Source organism: Opisthorchis viverrini (assembly GCF_000715545.1).
Source record: "Opisthorchis viverrini unplaced genomic scaffold opera_v5_34, whole genome shotgun sequence".
NCBI lineage: Eukaryota > Metazoa > Platyhelminthes > Trematoda > Opisthorchiida > Opisthorchiidae > Opisthorchis > Opisthorchis viverrini.
In genome coordinates this window covers 2,049,813-2,070,790 of record NW_008751690.1, presented here as the reverse complement: position 1 = coordinate 2,070,790, position 20,978 = coordinate 2,049,813, and the positions used below count along the sequence as shown (strand labels likewise).

The 20,978-nt window shown below is 44.6% G+C and overlaps 1 protein-coding gene across 1 annotated transcript in view; it reads left to right on the top strand.

Annotated features, from left to right (window-relative positions):
• The window catches only part of T265_02697 (hypothetical protein), a gene marked incomplete at both ends in the record, with an annotated part of 113,238 nt that overhangs the window by 27,463 nt on the left and 64,797 nt on the right, over positions 1–20,978 (top strand). The window contains one exon of the mRNA XM_009166999.1: positions 8,639–8,715. Within this exon, the coding sequence (XP_009165263.1) occupies positions 8,639–8,715 (77 nt within the window). The remainder of the gene's footprint in view (positions 1–8,638; positions 8,716–20,978) is intronic.

Here is a 20,978-nt window from a genome sequence, read left to right as displayed (position 1 = left end):
GTTCACAGTCTGCACCTTTGACTCTTTCGATTTGTCTGCAGTTTACTGAAGCACACCGAACTGTGTCATGGACTTTGGTCTCTTTGGCTGCACCTATCGCGTTCACCCAAAATAACTTGCTTGCAGTCCGAGAGTGTTCCTATCTCGGGAGTAAAGTTAGTTATATAAATCACAAAAATCTATCCAGGGATAAGAATACCAGTCATGTTGTTCAGATGGAATCCAAGATTAGGTGACTTTTTGGCCGCCGTTCGCTGGTGTGTCGTGTCATTTTACAACGTGCTAATCTGTCGTTATATGCTGTCGGAGCAGTTTTTCACGAAAACAGACGCTCTGGAGCTATTGCATTACATCTTTCCAGTTGTTAACTTCTGCGTCTCCGATGTGTTGGGGTTTATCATGAATGACTGGCCATATCGAAAGCTGTTGATACGTATTAGTTGTTGTAGCCACTCTTCCTTTTTGGTTTGACTTTTCTAGCAACATGTTTGCTTGTGGTATTTCCAGACATATCACTAGCGCCCCACAATCTCAACAGCGTTATCGATCAAATTGCCGCTGACTAATCACTTGCAGGGTGACCGCAGCCGCATAAATTACGAAATCCCCGGTACGACTATCCGACGATTCGGATACTAGCTTCGTGTGCTTACTACGATGGTCATAAAGTCCTCCCGATTAACTATTTAGGCTGATCCGACGTAGATGACTATATATTGACCGTATTTACGGTTTCAAGGATGCCCTTATCTGACCAATAGACATACGGTCACTCGTAATGTTTTATCAAAGTGAGCATGGACTAGTTGAACCCTTAGCTTGCTTGTCCGTCAGTATTCAGGTTTTGTGGCTTGATTACCCGAAACATACTGGGACTCGAGGCCCGAATTCTCCCGTAACAATCCGGCGATGAACATGTCAAATCCTTACATGCCGATTGTCCTCATTTATGAGATGGTGAGTGGATAGCTAATTCAATCCTTAGGGTTTGTGTGATGGCCGTGTTGAAATTATATCGCAAGTGGACGATTTGCTCCGTTTTTTGAATCTTATCCAGCGAAGATAATTTATTCATCACAGCTGAAGGTCTATAGCGGACTTACTGCTGGCCAGCAATCACCTTCTGTCGCTTTCAGAAGGTGATGGTTTTCAGGGAGCATACACGAGTCAAAGCTGAAATCCTAATGAAGTAGTGATCCCTAACATTCCCTCCACTCTAAGCGTATGCTTGTGATCCGCCTCCCAATTTAATAGTTTTCTTTCTGAGGCACATGGAAAGAGACCGATTGCACCATCTTTTAAGTACTCTGTAGGCGAATCTAACGGACGTACATGGATGGATTAGTCGCCTCGGAGTAGACTTACTGCCGCCTGTGTTATACTGCGAGTCCCAATTGACAGCGTTGCTTAAACCATAGAGGAATGCAAGGAATAGTAATTACGGACAGAATCAAACGAATACTTCCGGCCACTACTTTTGTGGTATTTCTTTATCGTTGAAACTTTTTCACTGGCATTTAGTTGCCAATGCTGATCGACCGGAATAAAGGTACATTACAACGGGCTGTTTTCTTTGTGTTTGAGTGGAGTTATGTTAATTAGCCTATTTCCTGGAGTAAAAATTAACCTGGGTCACGTGGTGTGCGATACCATGCGCCCGAATTTACGGGGACCTACTAGAAGTTAATAGGAAGAGAAAGAACGAAGCTATTGAACCAAGGTAAAGCGAACCGTCAGTGCTTCTTAACCTGGTGGCAAAGGTGACATAGTGCAATAATTCCCTCAACCTATTTCGAAAAATGGCAAGTGTGAAAGAGTCAACAGTCAAGTTACGACTTATTTGGAAAATCTTACGGTGGAATAAAAGGCTTCAGCGCCGTGTACAGATCAAGCGATGCGTTTGACGGTGTATAGTATAGTATAGTATAGTACAGTATAGTATAGTATAGTACAGTACTGCACTGTAAGATGGGAAGAGATAGACCTATTCACTGACTTTCATAAATGTCTTTTTTGTTTATGCCATATCACATGCGTCTTATTGCTTGCTGGCTAAATTGGACTCGTTCCACAGTACGAACCACAAAGGCCTTTGAATCATTGTGAGGTCACATCTTGGGTACACACCGAGTGGTCCGTTGCATAAAGCATTCATCAGTTCTCAATGTTTGCATTTAATTGTATATCCGCCCTTTTTACACATATAATGTCAAACGAGTTATGCCAACTGAATTATATTCAAGCGTAAGGCTTGCGCAGTCCTCGGTCACTGCACTTCTGGGAAAACCCGAATTGATTGATTCCCGCCTGGATGCCTCAGACCGGTGATGCACGTAACCTAACACTCTCCCTCTGCAAAACAGGCCGTTCAATTTCGTCACTTAGCTATTTTCAGTGTGGACCGCTGACACGGACTATTTTGGAAACTGTGCCAGCTGTTCTACATTTTAGTTCGTTCCCCCTATTTTGTGTCACGCCGAAAAACCTACGACATACGCCATCATATCATCGGTCTATTTTGATTCAAGAATCCGACAGTCGTTCAATTATGACCACCCTCGGAATGCTGGCTGACTGGAGTGCCGTGCATACTGGATGTTTAGGGCGAGCGTTGGTGCACTAGTCGTTCTGATGACCCATAGGGACTAACGGGAGTTTAGTTGAAACAGCCATTTCTGTCCTTCTGTCGGACGGATGGGACTGACGAACGACAGTCCTAAGATTTTACCCCACTGCGGTGCCTGACAGACCGTAGCGAATCAGAGTAAACCAATTGCGGTCGAAATGCTAATAATACTACTCGTAATGTGTGGTCTCTTTAGGTCAGGTATTTACCTCCTTTCCACCGGACTGGGCATCTGGGGTGCGGTATAACAACCCTTTCCAAATACCACCTTTTGCCAAAATTCGTCAATCTCATCCAGAATCCCATGACGGAATGAGAGATAAGACGTAAAACAACGGGTTGAGTTCAAGCGATTTCGAAGTCCTGGCTGGCGTAAACAAGTGTGCATCCTTGCTAACCACTCTCGTCACTAGTGTATGCAGCTTTTGTGAATGAGGATAATGGCGCACGTTTTGAGTATCGGCTTGATGGGCAAATAGTGATGTTTTCTGTGAGGATGCCGGTCCACCAGACTTATGTCCGTATTTTCATGTTTACGCTGGACTGGGTATTTTTCGCTCGCACAATGAGTTGCAGTGCCTAGCTGAGAACTTGGCGATGGCTACTGTACAGTTTAGGCTCAGCATCACAGCGAACAAGGATTTCTTTCGGCACCTACCTGTGCCAGATATCATCCTAAACACTTCCGTGCATCAAAGCTGAAACCGGGCTCGTGGCTGTTGCGGGGAATCCCCCCACCTCACATTTTAAAGGCTGGTATGGCTTTTGACAAGTTCGAGGCACGGTGTGGATGAAGCCGAGCCTGTGGCTGGAGACAAAGCTGCACGTCTATGAGGCGATAGTTCTATCTATCCTCTTGTACACCATTGGAACAGTGACTATATGTCGACCCAATCTTCGGTACTTGAGCAGCTTTCACATGCATTGCCTGTGCTGGGTCCTTGGTGTTCACTGGATGGAACAAGTGTCGGACCCTGAGGTCCCCCGATGGGCTTGTGTAATATGTCCACACGTTCATTCATCTACGGTTACTGGGATACGTTTGCTCAGTGGACAGGAGTGGAAATTCGAATCAGGATCTATATGATCAACTGAAATGAGGAATCGGGATCCTGGCAGACGGAAGCTTTAATATCTGGTCACTTTGGTAGGCAGATAAAATAAGTTCACCAGATCCGCGCTTACATTGTGAGGTTATCGGGTAGCCAAGCCCGCATTGGTACTAGAACTGACTTTCAATATCATCGTGCATACGGAACCGGACTGGATCATGGCCCACTACAGGAAGCCATGGGGATGAGTTCTGGATTCAGCTCCTTAACAATGCAGCCCCCATTCTATCTGAGGCGGACATAATTGAGTTCATTTGGTAGGCTTTTTTAAGCTGAATAAGCAAAGCTCCGCTTTAATGCACTGGATATTCTGGAGCCTTAAGCGCACAATGGTGTTGAAATCGACGTTCTCCCTAATTGAGTTCTGGCGATGTACAGTGACTCACTACAGGCTCTGGATTTGGTTCTTGTTACTCACTCCCCATCATAATCGATTAACCTCCATGCCCTAACCCACCCTTCTGACCATCGTCGATATTCACTAAATTTCCGCTTCCCGTCACACACCGTCTCTGCTCATCCGCCTTTTGCATACGAACTGGAACGATTCCGTATGTAGAACCATGTTCAATGGTCGCCTTAAGTTAGAACAAATTAATAACGTTCACAAATCCAGATCCATGAATAAAGATGCTGGTCCCTTGTTTGGATCGGCCATGTGTCAATACCGTTTACTTAAAAGCCAGATTAAGACTGGGGTGGAAGGTATCCATCCATAGGTGGATAGGCTATGATGAAGCAAAGATGCATCGAAGGCCTGAATTAAGGCTGTAGACACGTTGTTGCATACTGTTATCCAAGATGGATAGCCAAAGTCCGACTGCTTGTGGTTGGGGACCCTGAATGACAAGTCTAAGCCGCGAAATCGGTGGCGCTCTTGTACTCATCCGACCCTCTACAGATCTCACATTTCCTTCGCCGTTTTCATGTCTTTATGGCCTTCATTCAGATTGTTTATTACTTTTGCCGTTGATCAGTAACGTTTGGAAGACCAGACTAACAACTTCTATTTAATTATATGAGAAAAACTGTACACCTTGTTTGCTCGCGTTTTGGACGGAGTGAGCAATGTCCATGGATCAGAAGCGTGACCTTTTTCTAACAGAGGCTGTACGAAAACTCGGCATTTGGCCACCAAAGCCTCCAAGGCATTAGCCGAAGTTGGTAGAAAAATCGGATTAGGATTACTGAGCTACACCAGAAAGGAGTAACTTTTCCGTGACGGCAGGGTTAATCACACCTCGTAGGTTACGCTTGTTAGAAGATGTACTGTACACACTAGAGGACCGCCTACCTCACACAGTTACCATACCCAACTGAGTCGAAACCGTAGGCGGATGAAAGCACTAACTAGTAAACACACTCGGACTGACAACTGCCGCCCTCTTTCGAGATTCAACTTACCGATGATTAATTACGCTGACAGGCATGGTTCAATCGCCCAGTCAGTGCTGCTCGTGCATCAACGCTATCATCTTCAGAGCGCGGCCGCTCGTTTCCTCATATAGCTTCTCTGATTCAACACCCACTAAATGAATATGCCTTCACCTTCAGTCCTTAACTGTGTGTTGCCTGCTATCCCGTTTTCTGATGACTGGTAACAGTATACCCTTGGTACATGGATTATAACTATTAAACTGACTGATTTACTCTTCTGCTGTATTCGTCGGGATACTTTATCTGCTCAGCTTGTCTCTGACTCAAATAGTACCATGTGGAGTGATCCACTTTTCTTTATTGTGTAACTATGTATGGTGAATAACTTGGGTGGAACTGTAGCGATTCATCACCATTTCGTGGTCGTCATACTCTATTCCCGTTCACTGACTAAAATAAATAATTCGGTAGCCGACTTTTCGTCATGGCTGGGAAGTTAGAAATCCAGATGCTTGAAAACCAGGTGTTGTCCTAACCTTATTTTTAGCCGGAAACTTAAAGGGGATAGACAGAGAGGTGAGTCATGTCTGCACTAGCACTTCAGACGGGTCCATTGAGGGTAGATTCGAAACCACGTTAAAGACATGACATTTGTGTTTACTCAGATTTCTGTCAGTTTTTGGCCCTTTTGTAAGTAGAGAAGCCCTAGTTTTCTTCCGTTTCTAACATCCGTCACATTATACAGAGCACACTATGAATTACGAAATGCCTGATTCTTATGAGATCAGAGAACTCTTTCTGATTTGACACCAATTCTTGTAGTTGATAGTTCACAGCCAAGGAAGCATTTCCGAGTTATGTCTCGCAGGTTTTATGTATAGACAAAACTGGATGTCAAGCGAATTTCAATGGTTCAAGTTTCTGTCTTACATTACGGATCTTCATCCAGTTTTTTTTCGGAATAGTATTTATCGAGCAGGACGATGAAGGATAATGGCCGTATTGATTTACTAGATCGTCTACGCTTCGGTTGTATAAGACCAGCATGCAAATCCATCACCGTGCGATAGAAATGCATCGGCATCACAGCTTTCCGTGATTAGTCGTGGAAAACTAGGTAGCTCGTGTTCGTTACTATTCTCTAAGAAGCAATGCCTTCGTTTGGAAGGCATTTATGCATAATTTAAGGGTGTTTCCTCGTGCAGGTAGACTACGGTACACAAATTATTTTGCTGAAGTCGACAGTTTGATTTTGACGTTCGATCCATATAGCGCTTGCACTATCTTCAATGCGTTTCGTTTCGACCACTGGATACGGATAATAGAGGGGACTCATTGATCTATCTACACTTATGTAAAGTGGCCAACTTTCTGCATTCAAGGTTTTGGAATTTAGTCAAGCGCGCATGACATAGACCTCATCCTTTTTTCAAGAAAAACTGGTATGTTATACAGAAATTACACCAAAAACAAAGCTAGTTCGACAAAGAAGCTCAACGACTAATACTGCTAATTAACTTAACAGTCTCCGTGATTCTGGAAGCATGAACGTGGTTTTTTATGAGCATTTAGTTTACACATCCCCTCTGTTCTCATCACAACACCACAACGTTTAACTTTATTAGTCGATGTGAATCAATGTTCGCGCGGACTTTCATACATCTGCCTAAAAGACATGCACGCATAGGATTATCAGCTCGGTTCCATTCGGTTAAACTTGTGACTACTGACAACACAGCTGCTATATTAGCATGGTATAACAAGTCAATAGTATAAATAAATTAGACAGAAACCACTGTCCCGAATGGTGACGGTGTTCGCGGACATCCACCTTTTTATTGGGTCTTTCGGTCTCACAGACTTTATACCATTTTGGGTATCCATGTATGAGCAAGTAATTCAAGTGATGCGAGCAAATCAGATCACGTGGTTCTATTTGAACGTAAATACTACTCGAAAGTCTCCTCGTTAATTTATGCATTGTCCCGCCGAGCATCTCGGAGTGCTGTTCACGAAACGCCTTCTGACTGATTAATAAAACACGATTATTTCCAATTGGCTTGTGTAAAAGTCGCCCCCTTGAGGAACGCATCCCGTCTTCTTTATCACATAGCCGGCTAGATCTCGAAGCCAATTGCTTGGCAATTATCCAGTCTTACGTGGATGCTGATCGTCATTCAGGTTGAGCACTGCGACTTTTCACAAATAGGTATGTTTTGTAATTCAGCACCTGACACTCATTATACCATTTCCTAAATTTAATATATTAGTCAAGATGCAGGGCCTGATGCTGACACTAGTGGTTGAGTAATTGGAATGAAATTTGTCATTGAGCTGTTGGCCACGTCAAATTTGGGACTATCTGAAAACGCCGGATACTTTCATTTCCAATTACACTTGAGTTTTTCAGAGTCTTAATGTGAAAGTAATGAGGTCGCTGGCATTTTTGGACCATTTCGTTTCTGTCTTCGTAGAACTGTTTACGACACTTGTTTGACGAATAAATAGCGGCACTTCGAAACTTAATAGGACGAGACTCTAACGTGGTTTCCCCTCAAGTCGCGACTTGCCCAAAGTTTCGTGGACAAAAATTGCCGTGATCTTTCTTTCGCTGATCTTCCGTGTGTTTAGCAACTAGTCGAGCGAGCTTTTCACCAAATAACGGTGACCATTGGTGCTCGAATTCATGGAATGTGATCAGAACGCCGTGGCGAGAAAGTTCTACTCACCGCCGTCAGTACCACATCTTGTAGGTACTTATTCCGAATGAATTGAATGTGTAGATGAATCAAGAGACTGCCAATCTTCTCACTTAACTGGATTGGTATTCGTCTGCCTAACTTGTGTTCACAAAAAAATCACTGTAGTTGTTGTACGACAGGATGACCTCTTGGAGAAGGACTGCTACACATGCATTTTTCCACCACCCTTTTTCATTCTGCATTGCATTGTGTTCTATCATGGTCACAACTCTGATCAAATGCTTGCTATCCCATTAACTGTCAGTACAATCTACCATGGTTCTATTCAGCTAAGGTCAATACCAACTAACAGATGTGTGGCAACATAATGGGGCTCATTAAATCCATTTCTTCCTAAGTTGTGGTGGACCCAAAAGGTCCTAGTTTTTTTTACATTCACCCAGTTGGCTTCCACGTTACAATTTACTCTTCTAAAGTAGCAGTACTGTACTCCCCTGTATACTGTGAAACGATTCATGCGTGTCTTAGACGGGGTTCTGTGTAAACCATCCGCACATACCCTTCCAAAAAAGTGTGTACAATCGCTCAGTAATCATAGTTCCGGTGGTTCTTGATAGTATTCACTCTAGCTTTGTACGAAACCCTTGAAATGTCCTCTGACATGATGTGGATTCATACTCTCTCCGTGTGTTTTCAACGTCAGTTCAGAGGTGCTCTTGGTCAGTTCAGGATTGAGCTTGTATTAAGTTAAATGCAGCTGTTTCAATAATAAGTAGAATTCACTTCCTAGCAGTTGTGTTTCTGTTACCTCACACTTTTAGACGGCACGTTCGCATTCGAAGTCTGTCAATCCTAATCGATTTAACCGCCGACTTCGTGCTAAGACGTTTGCAGCACTGTAAGTCATCCATCCAGTTGCTTAGCGTAATTCGCATGTTTGATTTTGTCGTTTGTTTGCGTGTACTTCCAGAGCATGTTTATCTCTTCACATATTTTTTACTCATGTGGGTGGGTGCTTGTTAATTGGCGGTTGTGGGACCCCTGCGGGCATACTGAGTTAGACTGTCTGCTGCCCCAAGACCGTTCAATCAGGCGACCATCTTACAATTTCAGAACCTCTCCGTCGACTGGTGTGACGTTCTCTGACATGAACCTATTCATTCTGCGTTAATAACGCATGGGTCATGTTGCGTGGTCATGTCACTACCTACACCCACTACATTTTAGATAATCTACAAATAAGTTACTGATAATTTCACTGCTATACAATGCACTTCCCGGAAGCCAATCTAAGGACGCATTATGCACCGCTTCTATGGCCGAATTTCCCTCTTGGGCTCTGAGAAATTACCTTGCTACCTCGGGGATTGCTAGTAACTTGGATAGTATTGCAAGATCATGGAATGTTTTCCCGATACAGTGTTCCTAATCGGAATTACAGCAAACGCATGAACAATACATTTGACAATTCGCGTAGCGGGGGAAATTCGTACACAAAGGTCGCTCCGGCTTCCGTTAACCTTTTTGAATGAGACAGTGTCAAAGGGCTGAATACAGTTTCACTTATGTTGAGTCAATACTATGTTGGTAAAAAACGGGTCACTTGATCATACTGGGGTATTCATCTTCACAGGCGTTCCTAGCGTAGTGAACATTGACATACTCTTATTACACTCGTTGTCGCTTGCTTATAGGGGCATCGACATCAGGCTCGAAGCGTTGTGGTGGTTTCGATGAACCATTCATTCCGATTGACGTAAAGCTTTTCAACCAAGCAACCTACGGTCACACATTTTCCCCAGTTCTAATCTCAGTTACCACGGCCAACTTGTTCTGTGGGACAGATTCCAGGTCATAAAATTGTCCGAGGCTGCGGAATAAATGAACACTGAATGAGAATGAGATGGAAATCGACATTTTAATTGGATGGTGAACGTTTGCCGAACGGATGACATTCTGGTGCAAGATTAGTTAAGGTTAATGTAGTCCTTCGATGTTCTTACTCCGCGCAACAGTCGGATAATAGCTAAGTATTTGTCGTTCTGCACAGGGTTGGATTCGTAACACATGTGTCCAGTTTGATCATAAGTCAATGAATCGATTACGGAAACCAAGTTTGGCTAATTTGTTCAACGTGATTTATCTAGTTCAGTCCCAATACTTGTTGGTTTACATCAGAACGTACTCCTGAAACCGTGGGTGATTAGAAGCGGGTTAGGCGAAATAAACTATTTCACTGAATTTATTTGCGCAAAACTTGGTTAGTATGAGAATCAAGAGAGCCACAATGGCCCAAATAAATGTCACGTGCCTTTTCAATGCCTCGGGTGAATTATACAAACCGTCTGCCACAACTCCCACATCTTTAATTTGTACCTATTCGGTAGATGTCAGCATCTCTTACATTCAACATTATGGTTTTCTCTCCTCGTGCTAGTGGAATAGCTGCGTGATGTAGATAAGAGGCTTTGTGTTCTGTTGGTTTCACCCTATGATATTGATTTGCGACTCAAGCTTGTAGCAAAACAATCCTCTACATGAATTTACCACATCCAGCGCTAAAACCACAATTCCTCCAGTCAGTTTTTCCGAGCTGTCACATTCTTTCTGTACCTAGTATTCATGCGACTCTAAGGTAGTACGATGACTGAGATGCTGTCCAAGCTTGGGCATGATCAAGAGAAATTCAGTAGGCTGATGAGTTGAATATGTCACAAGGTTTGTCATAGAGGAGAATTTTCATCTGCTACGACGTCTTCAGCTAGGCATAATTAAACTCCGTTTCGATGTGATGGGGAGGACGTATAGGGGGTCTTGAGGAACTGCTTCAAGCCTCTTAAGAATGAAGCAAGCTGCTGTCAAGACGTTCGAAATGTGGAAAGTGGCAAGTAGCACACTGGATTGTTGCCAGATTACTCAGTCCAACGGCACAAGGAATTTTTTCTTGCTGAATCTCACTCAACCACTGTGGTTCTTGGTTGTTTAATTGATGAAAAGCTTCTGAGGTTCCATTGGTTGTTTAATTGATGAAAAGCTTCTGATGAAAAGCTTCGCACCGGTCTAACGTAACTACCTGCGGACATTTCAACCACTTTTCTCTTCTTATTTCTCGACCCTCCGAACCAAACGGACATCCCACTCTGTAAGTGTGTTCAATTTTAACCAACTGACAGTGCATCAAGTTGGATTGTGGTCGCGACTGAAAGGATTCTCGATTAGGGTCTCCAAGAAAATCAGCCATACCATAGATCCGGTGCTTGAAGGACACGAAGTGGGTTTTGTCAAAGGTAGGGTTTTTAGTGTCGCATTTGGCCTTGAAGGTGTCGCTGTCGGGTTAATTGACATTCGAAATCCAGTCAATTGGCAGAATCGTTTGATGGGATTGTTCCATCTTGTGATTCATAAGCTCCTCAATATTAAAGTTCGCATTCTTCGAAAGCTTGGTGATCACAAAGAAAAGGGTAGGCCACATGATCAGTGTCCACACATTTTTCCATTTCATGCAACGGACTTCATCATCGTCATCATCATCATCATCATGAGCACTATGACATCAATGTTCAACGCTGATGCTTTGCTGCTGTACAACCATGGTTTATTTGAAAGCCCTATTGTGGAGAAAAACATAAAGGTCGACCGGGAAGGGACTTGGTGCTACCTTATTACAATCATTCCGGGGTGGCTACACCTCCAAGGACTCATTCGGTTAATCTGGATAGAAACTGACAACACGAACGCCACTGATATCGATTAGCAGACATATTTTGTAGCGTCTCCAACCAGCTGCAGTGGGGATCACGCGGTCCCCATTCTGGTAGGCGAGTAGAACTGAGAGCACCCAAACGTTTGGTAATCTGTTTCAAGCCCTTCTTCCAGGTAGGGGTTGGCCACCTCTCTGATTCCGCCACTCTCGTTAGGGCACAGGCAACAGCACTCTCTTCGGCAAGCGGTGGTTTGGCATGCGCAGTACATGACCAAATCAACGCAGCTTCTGGTGCTGGACAAATTCTTCAATGAAAGTCCTTGTTGCACAACCGAAAATTCGCTTTCGAATTACGAATTCGCTGGCACCAACCTACACGAGCTCAGATCCTGAAACAACGAGTGTCGAACACATGAAGACGTCTCAGTTCCTCTGCTCGAACAGGCCAAGTCTCACAGCCATACAACAAAGCAGCCTGCACTGTAGCTTGATGCAAACGCCCCCCACTCTGACGCCTAGGTGTCTCAAATCAGCAAACACGACCCGGTCCTTGCAGATTCGTGCATTGACGCCATTTGTCACCCTACAGTCGGAAGTAATACAACATATAAGATACGTAAAACGCTCCACTACTTCGAGTGTCTCTCTCTGGATTGGAAATGGCGCGTTCAGTGACCGCACGTCCAAGAGCATGACCTTGAACTTTGTGGGTAGAAAGTGCATACCAAAGGATGGGATGACTTTGGCCAGATCATCCGAAAACACCTGCGCCTTCTCGAGGACTATAACGATGTCATCTGGATACTCTAGATCGACAAGGTTCTGTCACGGGCTATTTGAACACCGGAGTTTGATGACCTTCCAGCGTTCGTCTTATTATCTCACCGATCACGAAATTAGATAGGAATGGGGAGAATGGGCATCCCTGACGGACGGAAGCTTTTGGAGAGCTCGCCGTATACTTTCACACATCCGTAATTTTGAGAGTACGGAGAACTCATTATGTTTACGAACTTCTGGGGAATCCTTTGATTGTCGTAGTGTGTCAAGAAGAACAGACCATTGAACCGAGTCAAGTGTGCCTTGGATATCTTGAAATACTGGAATTGTGGGTCTTTTATACACATGGCGTTGTTCTGGCACCTAGTGGAGTATATTTGGTCAACGCAACCTTTATCAGGTCAGAATTCTGCTTGTTGCTCTCGAGTCTGTTTCGTGAGTCACCGTAAGGCGACGAAGCCCCAGTGGCGCCAAAGGTTTCGTAACGACCGGGGACAAGCTGACCCCCCTCTGGTTTCCACACTCACTATGAGTCCCTTTTGAATATGGGTACTATCACCAAGTCTTTCCAGTTATCTGAGATGGTATTTTCCAAAATGCAGGCAAGCAGATCAGACAAGCGCTGACTGATGATTTCTCCCCGATCTCTGTACAGTGTGGGTGGAAGGTCATCCGGACCAGAAGCTCCGTGGCGCTTGAAAGTACATATACTGTCATAAACTTTTCAGGTTGTAGGGGTTCTATATTCCGAGTTTTAAGCAGTGCCACTGTCCGATCAGATATCCAGTGCTTGAGTGAGCCTGGTTGCACCGTGCCACAAGCAAAACCAGAAGGTGGCGAGCTCGTCTCATTATGGATTCGCATCTGGTTGTGAAGCATCTGGAAGAGACTCTAGAAGACGATTCTGGTGAATTTGCCTAACATCCGGATTTGTCAGTATCTGAGCTTCCAGGGGACTTTTTCCACAAACGTGTTGCAAAACTACATGCACTGTCACTCATCCACGGACAACGTTTTCTTTCATCGATAACTGGTAGCACCATGGACATCATGCGGTTAAGCTAATTCCATTGTTCAAGATGTTGGTACTGCGACGTAGCATCCGGTGGGTTATCACCTATCTGCAACAAGCCTTCTCCCTGGTGCGCACATCTCCGGCCGAATCCAAGTCCACCAGCCAGTTGAGTCTCAGAAAGGCCAAACCAACCCATTTGTCGTCGGTGACTACACTGGTTTCTGAGACCACAGACCGTTGTAAAATAGCGCCTAGAGTATAAGCAGCGCATTAATCTGAAAATGATGGATCTTTTCTCGTGATTCTATTCACACGTTTCTTAGTGGACCACACAAATGCGATACTGATACATCTGACAGGACGTATGCTCACCGCGCATTTTGACAATAATGCTCGTCACCAATCCAATACTGCAGATGATGGATTTGCTTGTAAAATCGGAAGGATTGTATGGAATCGGTTTCTTGAAGAGACTGATAGAACATACCCTGAGTTTCATCCACGGAATCAGGTTGTATCACGAAAACGTCTCATTTTCTCCCGTAGAATAGAAAAAGTACGCTCTTCAGAGGTCATGTTCCCTATAATTTAATCTCCCTGCGGGAAACCCTGGATGAATAGTGGAACCCGGTCACTTGATTATTTCACACAGGTGAAGGAATTTGTTTTATTGCTTGGAACTCGCCCAAGTCGATCGCTTCCTGTCGTAACTCCAGCTGGTTGGGGTGAGAAGAGCACTAATGCTCGAATTGCGATTGATAAGGCTAAAGGCACTTTGATCAATGAGCATAGATCGCTGAAACGACAATCGAGTCGAAGAATTGATACAGCGCACGGATCAATGAATAACAAACGGAAGATCAATCAGAATAAGGAATAATGCCACCACCCAATTTTTATTCTGTGAATCATAACTACTGAAATCCATTTGTAGTAGCAATACAATCACTCCAGTGTCCGATGAAAATGTTGACGTTTCCACCGCAACGAGCCACAACAGACCGGAAGCCTGACCTTGCCCTGTCATTTTAAGCCCGCGCCCATGTCGTGGGGAGCCGAGAACAGCAAACTCACTGTATTCTGATTGGTTCTACTTTATACCTTCAACGGAAACGGAATGCAAAATATTTTTCACATCCTCGGAATGTTTAAAGCATTTCTAACTGCCTTATATAGAACCCCTTGTGCATGCGATGGAACTTCAGTCCTTTAGCTGCTAAACGAAGTTTAATGATATGGAATTTCCAAAGTCAGACTACAGAACAGTAGAATAAGATGTTGATTTGTTGTACCAGTGATCCCACTGATTCATTCACCTGGTTTGGCGGAAAACGGTTGAACAGATAAACTTGTGCATTTACTGTTGCTATCTTATGACGGTCAGTTACCTTTTTAAAGTGCATTCCGTGCAATAATGATGGAGATGGAGTGAGCCTTATTGCTTACTATTCACAACTGGAATTCATAGCACTAAAATAAAATTTGCAGTGTGAACCTGACGTTGTTTGACCAGTCAACAGGTATGCACATATCGAAATTCTAGGACTTTCTGATGTCCGAGTTGTTTTCTTTACTTGAGAAGTTTGCTACGAACACTTTACTACCAGTCCAGCTGTTATCGTCAGTGCCTAGTTGGGTAGCATTCCGTTTTTGCGTAAGCTCACACAATTGGAACTAAGATATCCAAGAGTGAAAGTAAGAACTCAATTTGCACCATCAAGGAGCCTTGTGAGCCAGTTCGGTATCCATGAAAAAGCGGGGCCTGAATTCTCTAAAATCAGAGGATTATACAGTGAACTTGTGTTGACTGGAAGATCGTGACTCAGTAAGACTCACCCAAGCGTCAGACTGAATTTGTAATGGACTAAACCTCTGCAAATGTACCCAATCGTTCATAATCTACATCAATTTAGTGTAGTTTTTTTAGCTCACAAACGGTGCGCCAGAATGCAGTGTTTCCAGCTGCTACAGTTTCGTTCACAGGATAAGAATAGCAACGGTATGGAAGCCACGCGTTGAAGGTGATGGCCTTATCGGTTTATTGACATCGAATGGTTCTATTTGTCGGGTGTGGCAGGAGTGGAGGGCTACGCTGTGAAGGTGATAGCTTTGATGGCAGACCGCCCCTGACCGCATGACAACCGCACTTGTCAGGGTCGCTAACCGTCGGTTATGTCCTGCGGTCCTCGGCCGGGAAGACAGCATTTATCAACCGAGTTGCCTATTAATCCAAGACATACGGTGTATTGCAGGATAAGATGATTTCATAAAAAGCAGTATCTTATTGTCTCATTGTGGGGGTATTGAAATATGGACTGCTATACACTGATCCTCCTGTATGGATCATCACCGAAGGAAAAGTTAATCAGCCTTCTGTACGAGGAGAGTGGACGAAACAATAGGTTTTGACTGGTAGCTGATTGCGGTGGTTTTTATGGAAACAATCTGACTGCAGTGTTATTCAAGTAGCTTTAATGCCATATTCTGTGCAGCATATACTACCTTTGTGGAGACGTTGCAAGAAATGGCGGCTAATCGATTTCAGTGGCGTTCGTGCTGTCAGTTTCTTTCCAGACTGTCTGATTGAGCGGTTGGAGGTGTAGGCACCTCAGTATGCTTGACATAGGCCAGCACTAGGTCCCCTCCCTCACTCACTCTTTTTCTGTTCACTGTAGGGCTTTTAATACAATATATATATATATATATATATATATATTGTATTAAAAGCCCTACAGTGAACAGAAAAAGAGTGAGTGAGGGAGGGGACCTAGTGCTGGCCTATGTCAAGCATACTGAGGTGCCTACACCTCCAACCGCTCAATCAGACAGTCTGGAAAGAAACTGACAGCACGAACGCCACTGAAATCGATTAGCCGCCATTTCTTGCAACGTCTCCACAAAGGTAGTATATGCTGCACAGAATATGGCATTAAAGCTACTTGAATAACACTGCAGTCAGATTGTTTCCATAAAAACCACCGCAATCAGCTACCAGTCAAAACCTATTGTTTCGTCCACTCTCCTCGTACAGAAGGCTGATTAACTTTTCCTTCGGTGATGATCCATACAGGAGGATCAGTGTATAGCAGTCCATATTTCAATACCCCTACAATGAGACAATAAGATACTGCTTTTTATGAAATCATCTTATCCTGCAATACACCGTATGTCTTGGATTAATAGGCAACTCGGTTGATAAATGCTGTCTTCCCGGCCGAGGACCGCAGGACATAACCGACGGTTAGCGACCCTGACAAGTGCGGTTGTCATGCGGTCAGGGGCGGTCTGCCATCAAAGCTATCACCTTCACAGCGTAGCCCTCCACTCCTGCCACACCCGACAAATAGAACCATTCGATGTCAATAAACCGATAAGGCCATCACCTTCAACGCGTGGCTTCCATACCGTTGCTATTCTTATCCTGTGAACGAAACTGTAGCAGCTGGAAACACTGCATTCTGGCGCACCGTTTGTGAGCTAAAAAAACTACACTAAATTGATGTAGATTATGAACGATTGGGTACATTTGCAGAGGTTTAGTCCATTACAAATTCAGTCTGACGCTTGGGTGAGTCTTACTGAGTCACGATCTTCCAGTCAACACAAGTTCACTGTATAATCCTCTGATTTTAGAGAATTCAGGCCCCGCTTTTTCATGGATACCGAACTGGCTCACAAGGCTCCTTGATGGTGCAAATTGAGTTCTTACTTTCACTCTTGGATATCTTAGTTCCAATTGTGTGAGCTTACGCAAAAACGGAATGCTACCCAACTAGGCACTGACGATAACAGCTGGACTGGTAGTAAAGTGTTCGTAGCAAACTTCTCAAGTAAAGAAAACAACTCGGACATCAGAAAGTCCTAGAATTTCGATATGTGCATACCTGTTGACTGGTCAAACAACGTCAGGTTCACACTGCAAATTTTATTTTAGTGCTATGAATTCCAGTTGTGAATAGTAAGCAATAAGGCTCACTCCATCTCCATCATTATTGCACGGAATGCACTTTAAAAAGGTAACTGACCGTCATAAGATAGCAACAGTAAATGCACAAGTTTATCTGTTCAACCGTTTTCCGCCAAACCAGGTGAATGAATCAGTGGGATCACTGGTACAACAAATCAACATCTTATTCTACTGTTCTGTAGTCTGACTTTGGAAATTCCATATCATTAAACTTCGTTTAGCAGCTAAAGGACTGAAGTTCCATCGCATGCACAAGGGGTTCTATATAAGGCAGTTAGAAATGCTTTAAACATTCCGAGGATGTGAAAAATATTTTGCATTCCGTTTCCGTTGAAGGTATAAAGTAGAACCAATCAGAATACAGTGAGTTTGCTGTTCTCGGCTCCCCACGACATGGGCGCGGGCTTAAAATGACAGGGCAAGGTCAGGCTTCCGGTCTGTTGTGGCTCGTTGCGGTGGAAACGTCAACATTTTCATCGGACACTGGAGTGATTGTATTGCTACTACAAATGGATTTCAGTAGTTATGATTCACAGAATAAAAATTGGGTGGTGGCATTATTCCTTATTCTGATTGATCTTCCGTTTGTTATTCATTGATCCGTGCGCTGTATCAATTCTTCGACTCGATTGTCGTTTCAGCGATCTATGCTCATTGATCAAAGTGCCTTTAGCCTTATCAATCGCAATTCGAGCATTAGTGCTCTTCTGTGTAGGCACCTCAGTATGCTTGACATAGGCCAGCACTAGGTCCCCTCCCTCACTCACTCTTTTTCTGTTCACTGTAGGGCTTTTAATACAATATATATATATATATATATATATATATTACTAGACAAACCTTATGGTTGTGTGGCAGTGAAGCATCAGTAGCAACACTGATGTTGATGATGAACCTACCTTTGGATCGAAAGCTCTTGGTGCGCGCCGTCAACATGTGCTTAGGGGTAATATGACGCAATCATTGACCGTGGTTTGGCAATGGAAACAGTGAAGCATCAGTAGCAACACTGATGTTGATGATGATACTACCTTTGGATCGAAAGCTCTTGGTGCGCGCCGTCAACATGTGCTTAGGGGTAATATGACGCAATCATTGACCGTGGTTTGTGCAGCAATGGAAACTAATATTGCCAGTCAGCTGGCGGAGGCAAACTAAGCGGAAAATGCACAACACGGGCGTGAGACAGCACAGTGAAAACAGCTCCACCTAGAGGTTACTGGAGCATCTTGATCCCATCAATCGTTTCCGGGACGCGGTCAGTAATAAGGAACCAGTCGTTTCGTTTCAGAGAGGTTTGGTAAAATTGGTGGATTTATTGCTGGGCAAGGTTTCACCTTTACACAAAAGCTTCGTCAGGCCGATTGGGTAAGTAACCAGGTTGGTCGAGTTTTAAGGCATTCAGGTAACCACTCCGTGAGGTTTCTTCTGACTAACTGACTTGTTCATTGCTGGTTAGCGGTCTGCAGTTCCTGTTTGGTGGTTAGTGGGGATCACTAACACTTACGATAGATTAGTCAGGTAATTGTCTTGATTTCGTAACCGGATTCTGCGGTCTTGCTTTTCTGGTCTTGTTTGGCCTTGGTATTGGGACCAATACTCGTCTTAGTTGCCGCTTCCCAATTGATTATAAACAGCCAAGCACGCTCCGAAAGGACGAGTTAGAAAGGGTGGGCCCCGAAAACCGCACACTTCGATCACGCAACGGTTGACCACGACCGCCGGCGCGTTATTTAACACGGTCGAAATAATTTTAGAGACCGGTGCTACTCAAAAGGCGCTCTTGTGAGACAGTAATGCCCTACTCGCTGCACCCTCGGGTCAGGCCGGCCCCCTACAGCCAAGTAGGTCAGACTATTGAGTCATTGGCTCTTGGAAGGGCCCCCCAAGAAAACACTAACAACCGCTGTCTCGCGGTCCAGACTCTTGAGTCAGAGACCAGGGGCAGGGTCCCTGAACAAAACCCTACATCCTCCCACTGCTATGTGGGTCAGACTTATGAGTCAAAGGCTCAAGAGGGGCTACCTCAACTAACCCCCCTTCTTCGGCCTGTGCAACCGGGAGATATCATCTGCCCTTGCAGCTCTTCGCTCACCGGCCTTCCCCCTTTTTTCAACCCACCGTACAATGCAGTGCAATCAACCATCTGCCAACCTCCTAGCCACTGTTCCGCGTCTCAACCATCGCCCAGAAAAATAAACCAAAATAATGGCCTACTAACCTCAAAAGATCTGATCCCCGTTGCAGCTGTTAATGTCCGTACTCTGTGTCAAATTGGGCAACAGGCATTCCTTGCTGAAACCTTGCTTTCCTTCTCTATCGATGTATATTGTCTCTGAAACACGCATATAAGACTCCACTTTGGTCGTGGTCCTCAAGCCGCTTAGTACGAGCCAAGATGTTCCACATTTCACTTTTTGGGCATAAGGTGATCCTGACGCAATGGCTCGTGGTATCTGTGGTGTAGGAGTTGCACTCAGCCCCAAGGCTAAAAGCGCCTTACTGGACTGGATCCAAGTAAACAGTCGCCTTTGCGCTGTGCGGTTGTCTGGCTCCATTACGATTAACGCAGGTCGATGTGGTAAACGGTGTTTGTATCAGCTTACGCTCCAACTGATTGCACTTCTGAAACTGAGAAGCACGAGTTTTATCAAGATCTGTCACGGCTGCTTCGTTCGGGAAGAGGGACAGATGTAGTGATCCTGGTGAGGGATGTGTAAGCCCAAGTTGGACGAATAAGTCCAGAACAAGCACAGTTAGGTGGTAGATTTGGTTTCGATGCCGGACATATGAATCACGGGGAGTGGCTTCTTCAGTTGTGTGTAGATCATCGTGTGTTCCTAGCCGTTGAGTAGTTCCACTACAAACGCTCACATCGAGTTACTTGAAGGCCACTTACCTCAAGACAGTCGTGGACTCAATTGGACTATATGGTACAGTCATGTGGATGACGAATATTGCCTAGGGGATGAATGGAGGCGACTGAAAGAAGCTATGTTCTCAGCTTTCAGAACTGTTTTTCTAGCCCATCTGACTCGACTCAATGAACACCGGATATCTTCGAAATCAGCAGATTTTACTGTTATCAGAAAGGCCATACCAGCCACTAGCTACTATGGTGGTGCACGCAGATCCCGCAAACACCGGATAATCAGGAGCTTAAAGAATGACAGAGAACGCTAGTGGATTTCGAGGGACCAGAAGAAGGAGAAAGCTTTCGCTGCAGGCAACAGCCGTGCCCTGTTTCAACGGGTCAAATGAACTCAGGTGTCAGTAAGACAACATGCGAAAAAGCAGAACAGCAATTCCCTCCCTCAACCGCCGTCTTGAGCGGTGGGCTGAGCACTTCAAAGAACAGTTCACCTGGTCCCCTCTAGCACAACGCAACACTCACACCAACCCACCATCAGCAACCGAAATCCAGCGTGAGATTTCACTCCTGAAGCGCGACAAGCCACCTGGCCCGGATGGTCTAATCCCGCGTCCTTCAGAGAAGGTGGTGAGCTTCTGGTGAACAGTCTGACAACCATACTGCAGGTGAGAAACGCACTTTCCATCGACTCAAGCGGGTACAAGGCAGCACTTATCTCACATATACAGTCGAATGCTGGTCTGTGATTTGAAAACCCTGTTTTGAAAGTGCTTTTTAGCTATTGGTTGAGTAAAGCGCATTACGCTAGCTCGTACGGAGTCAAC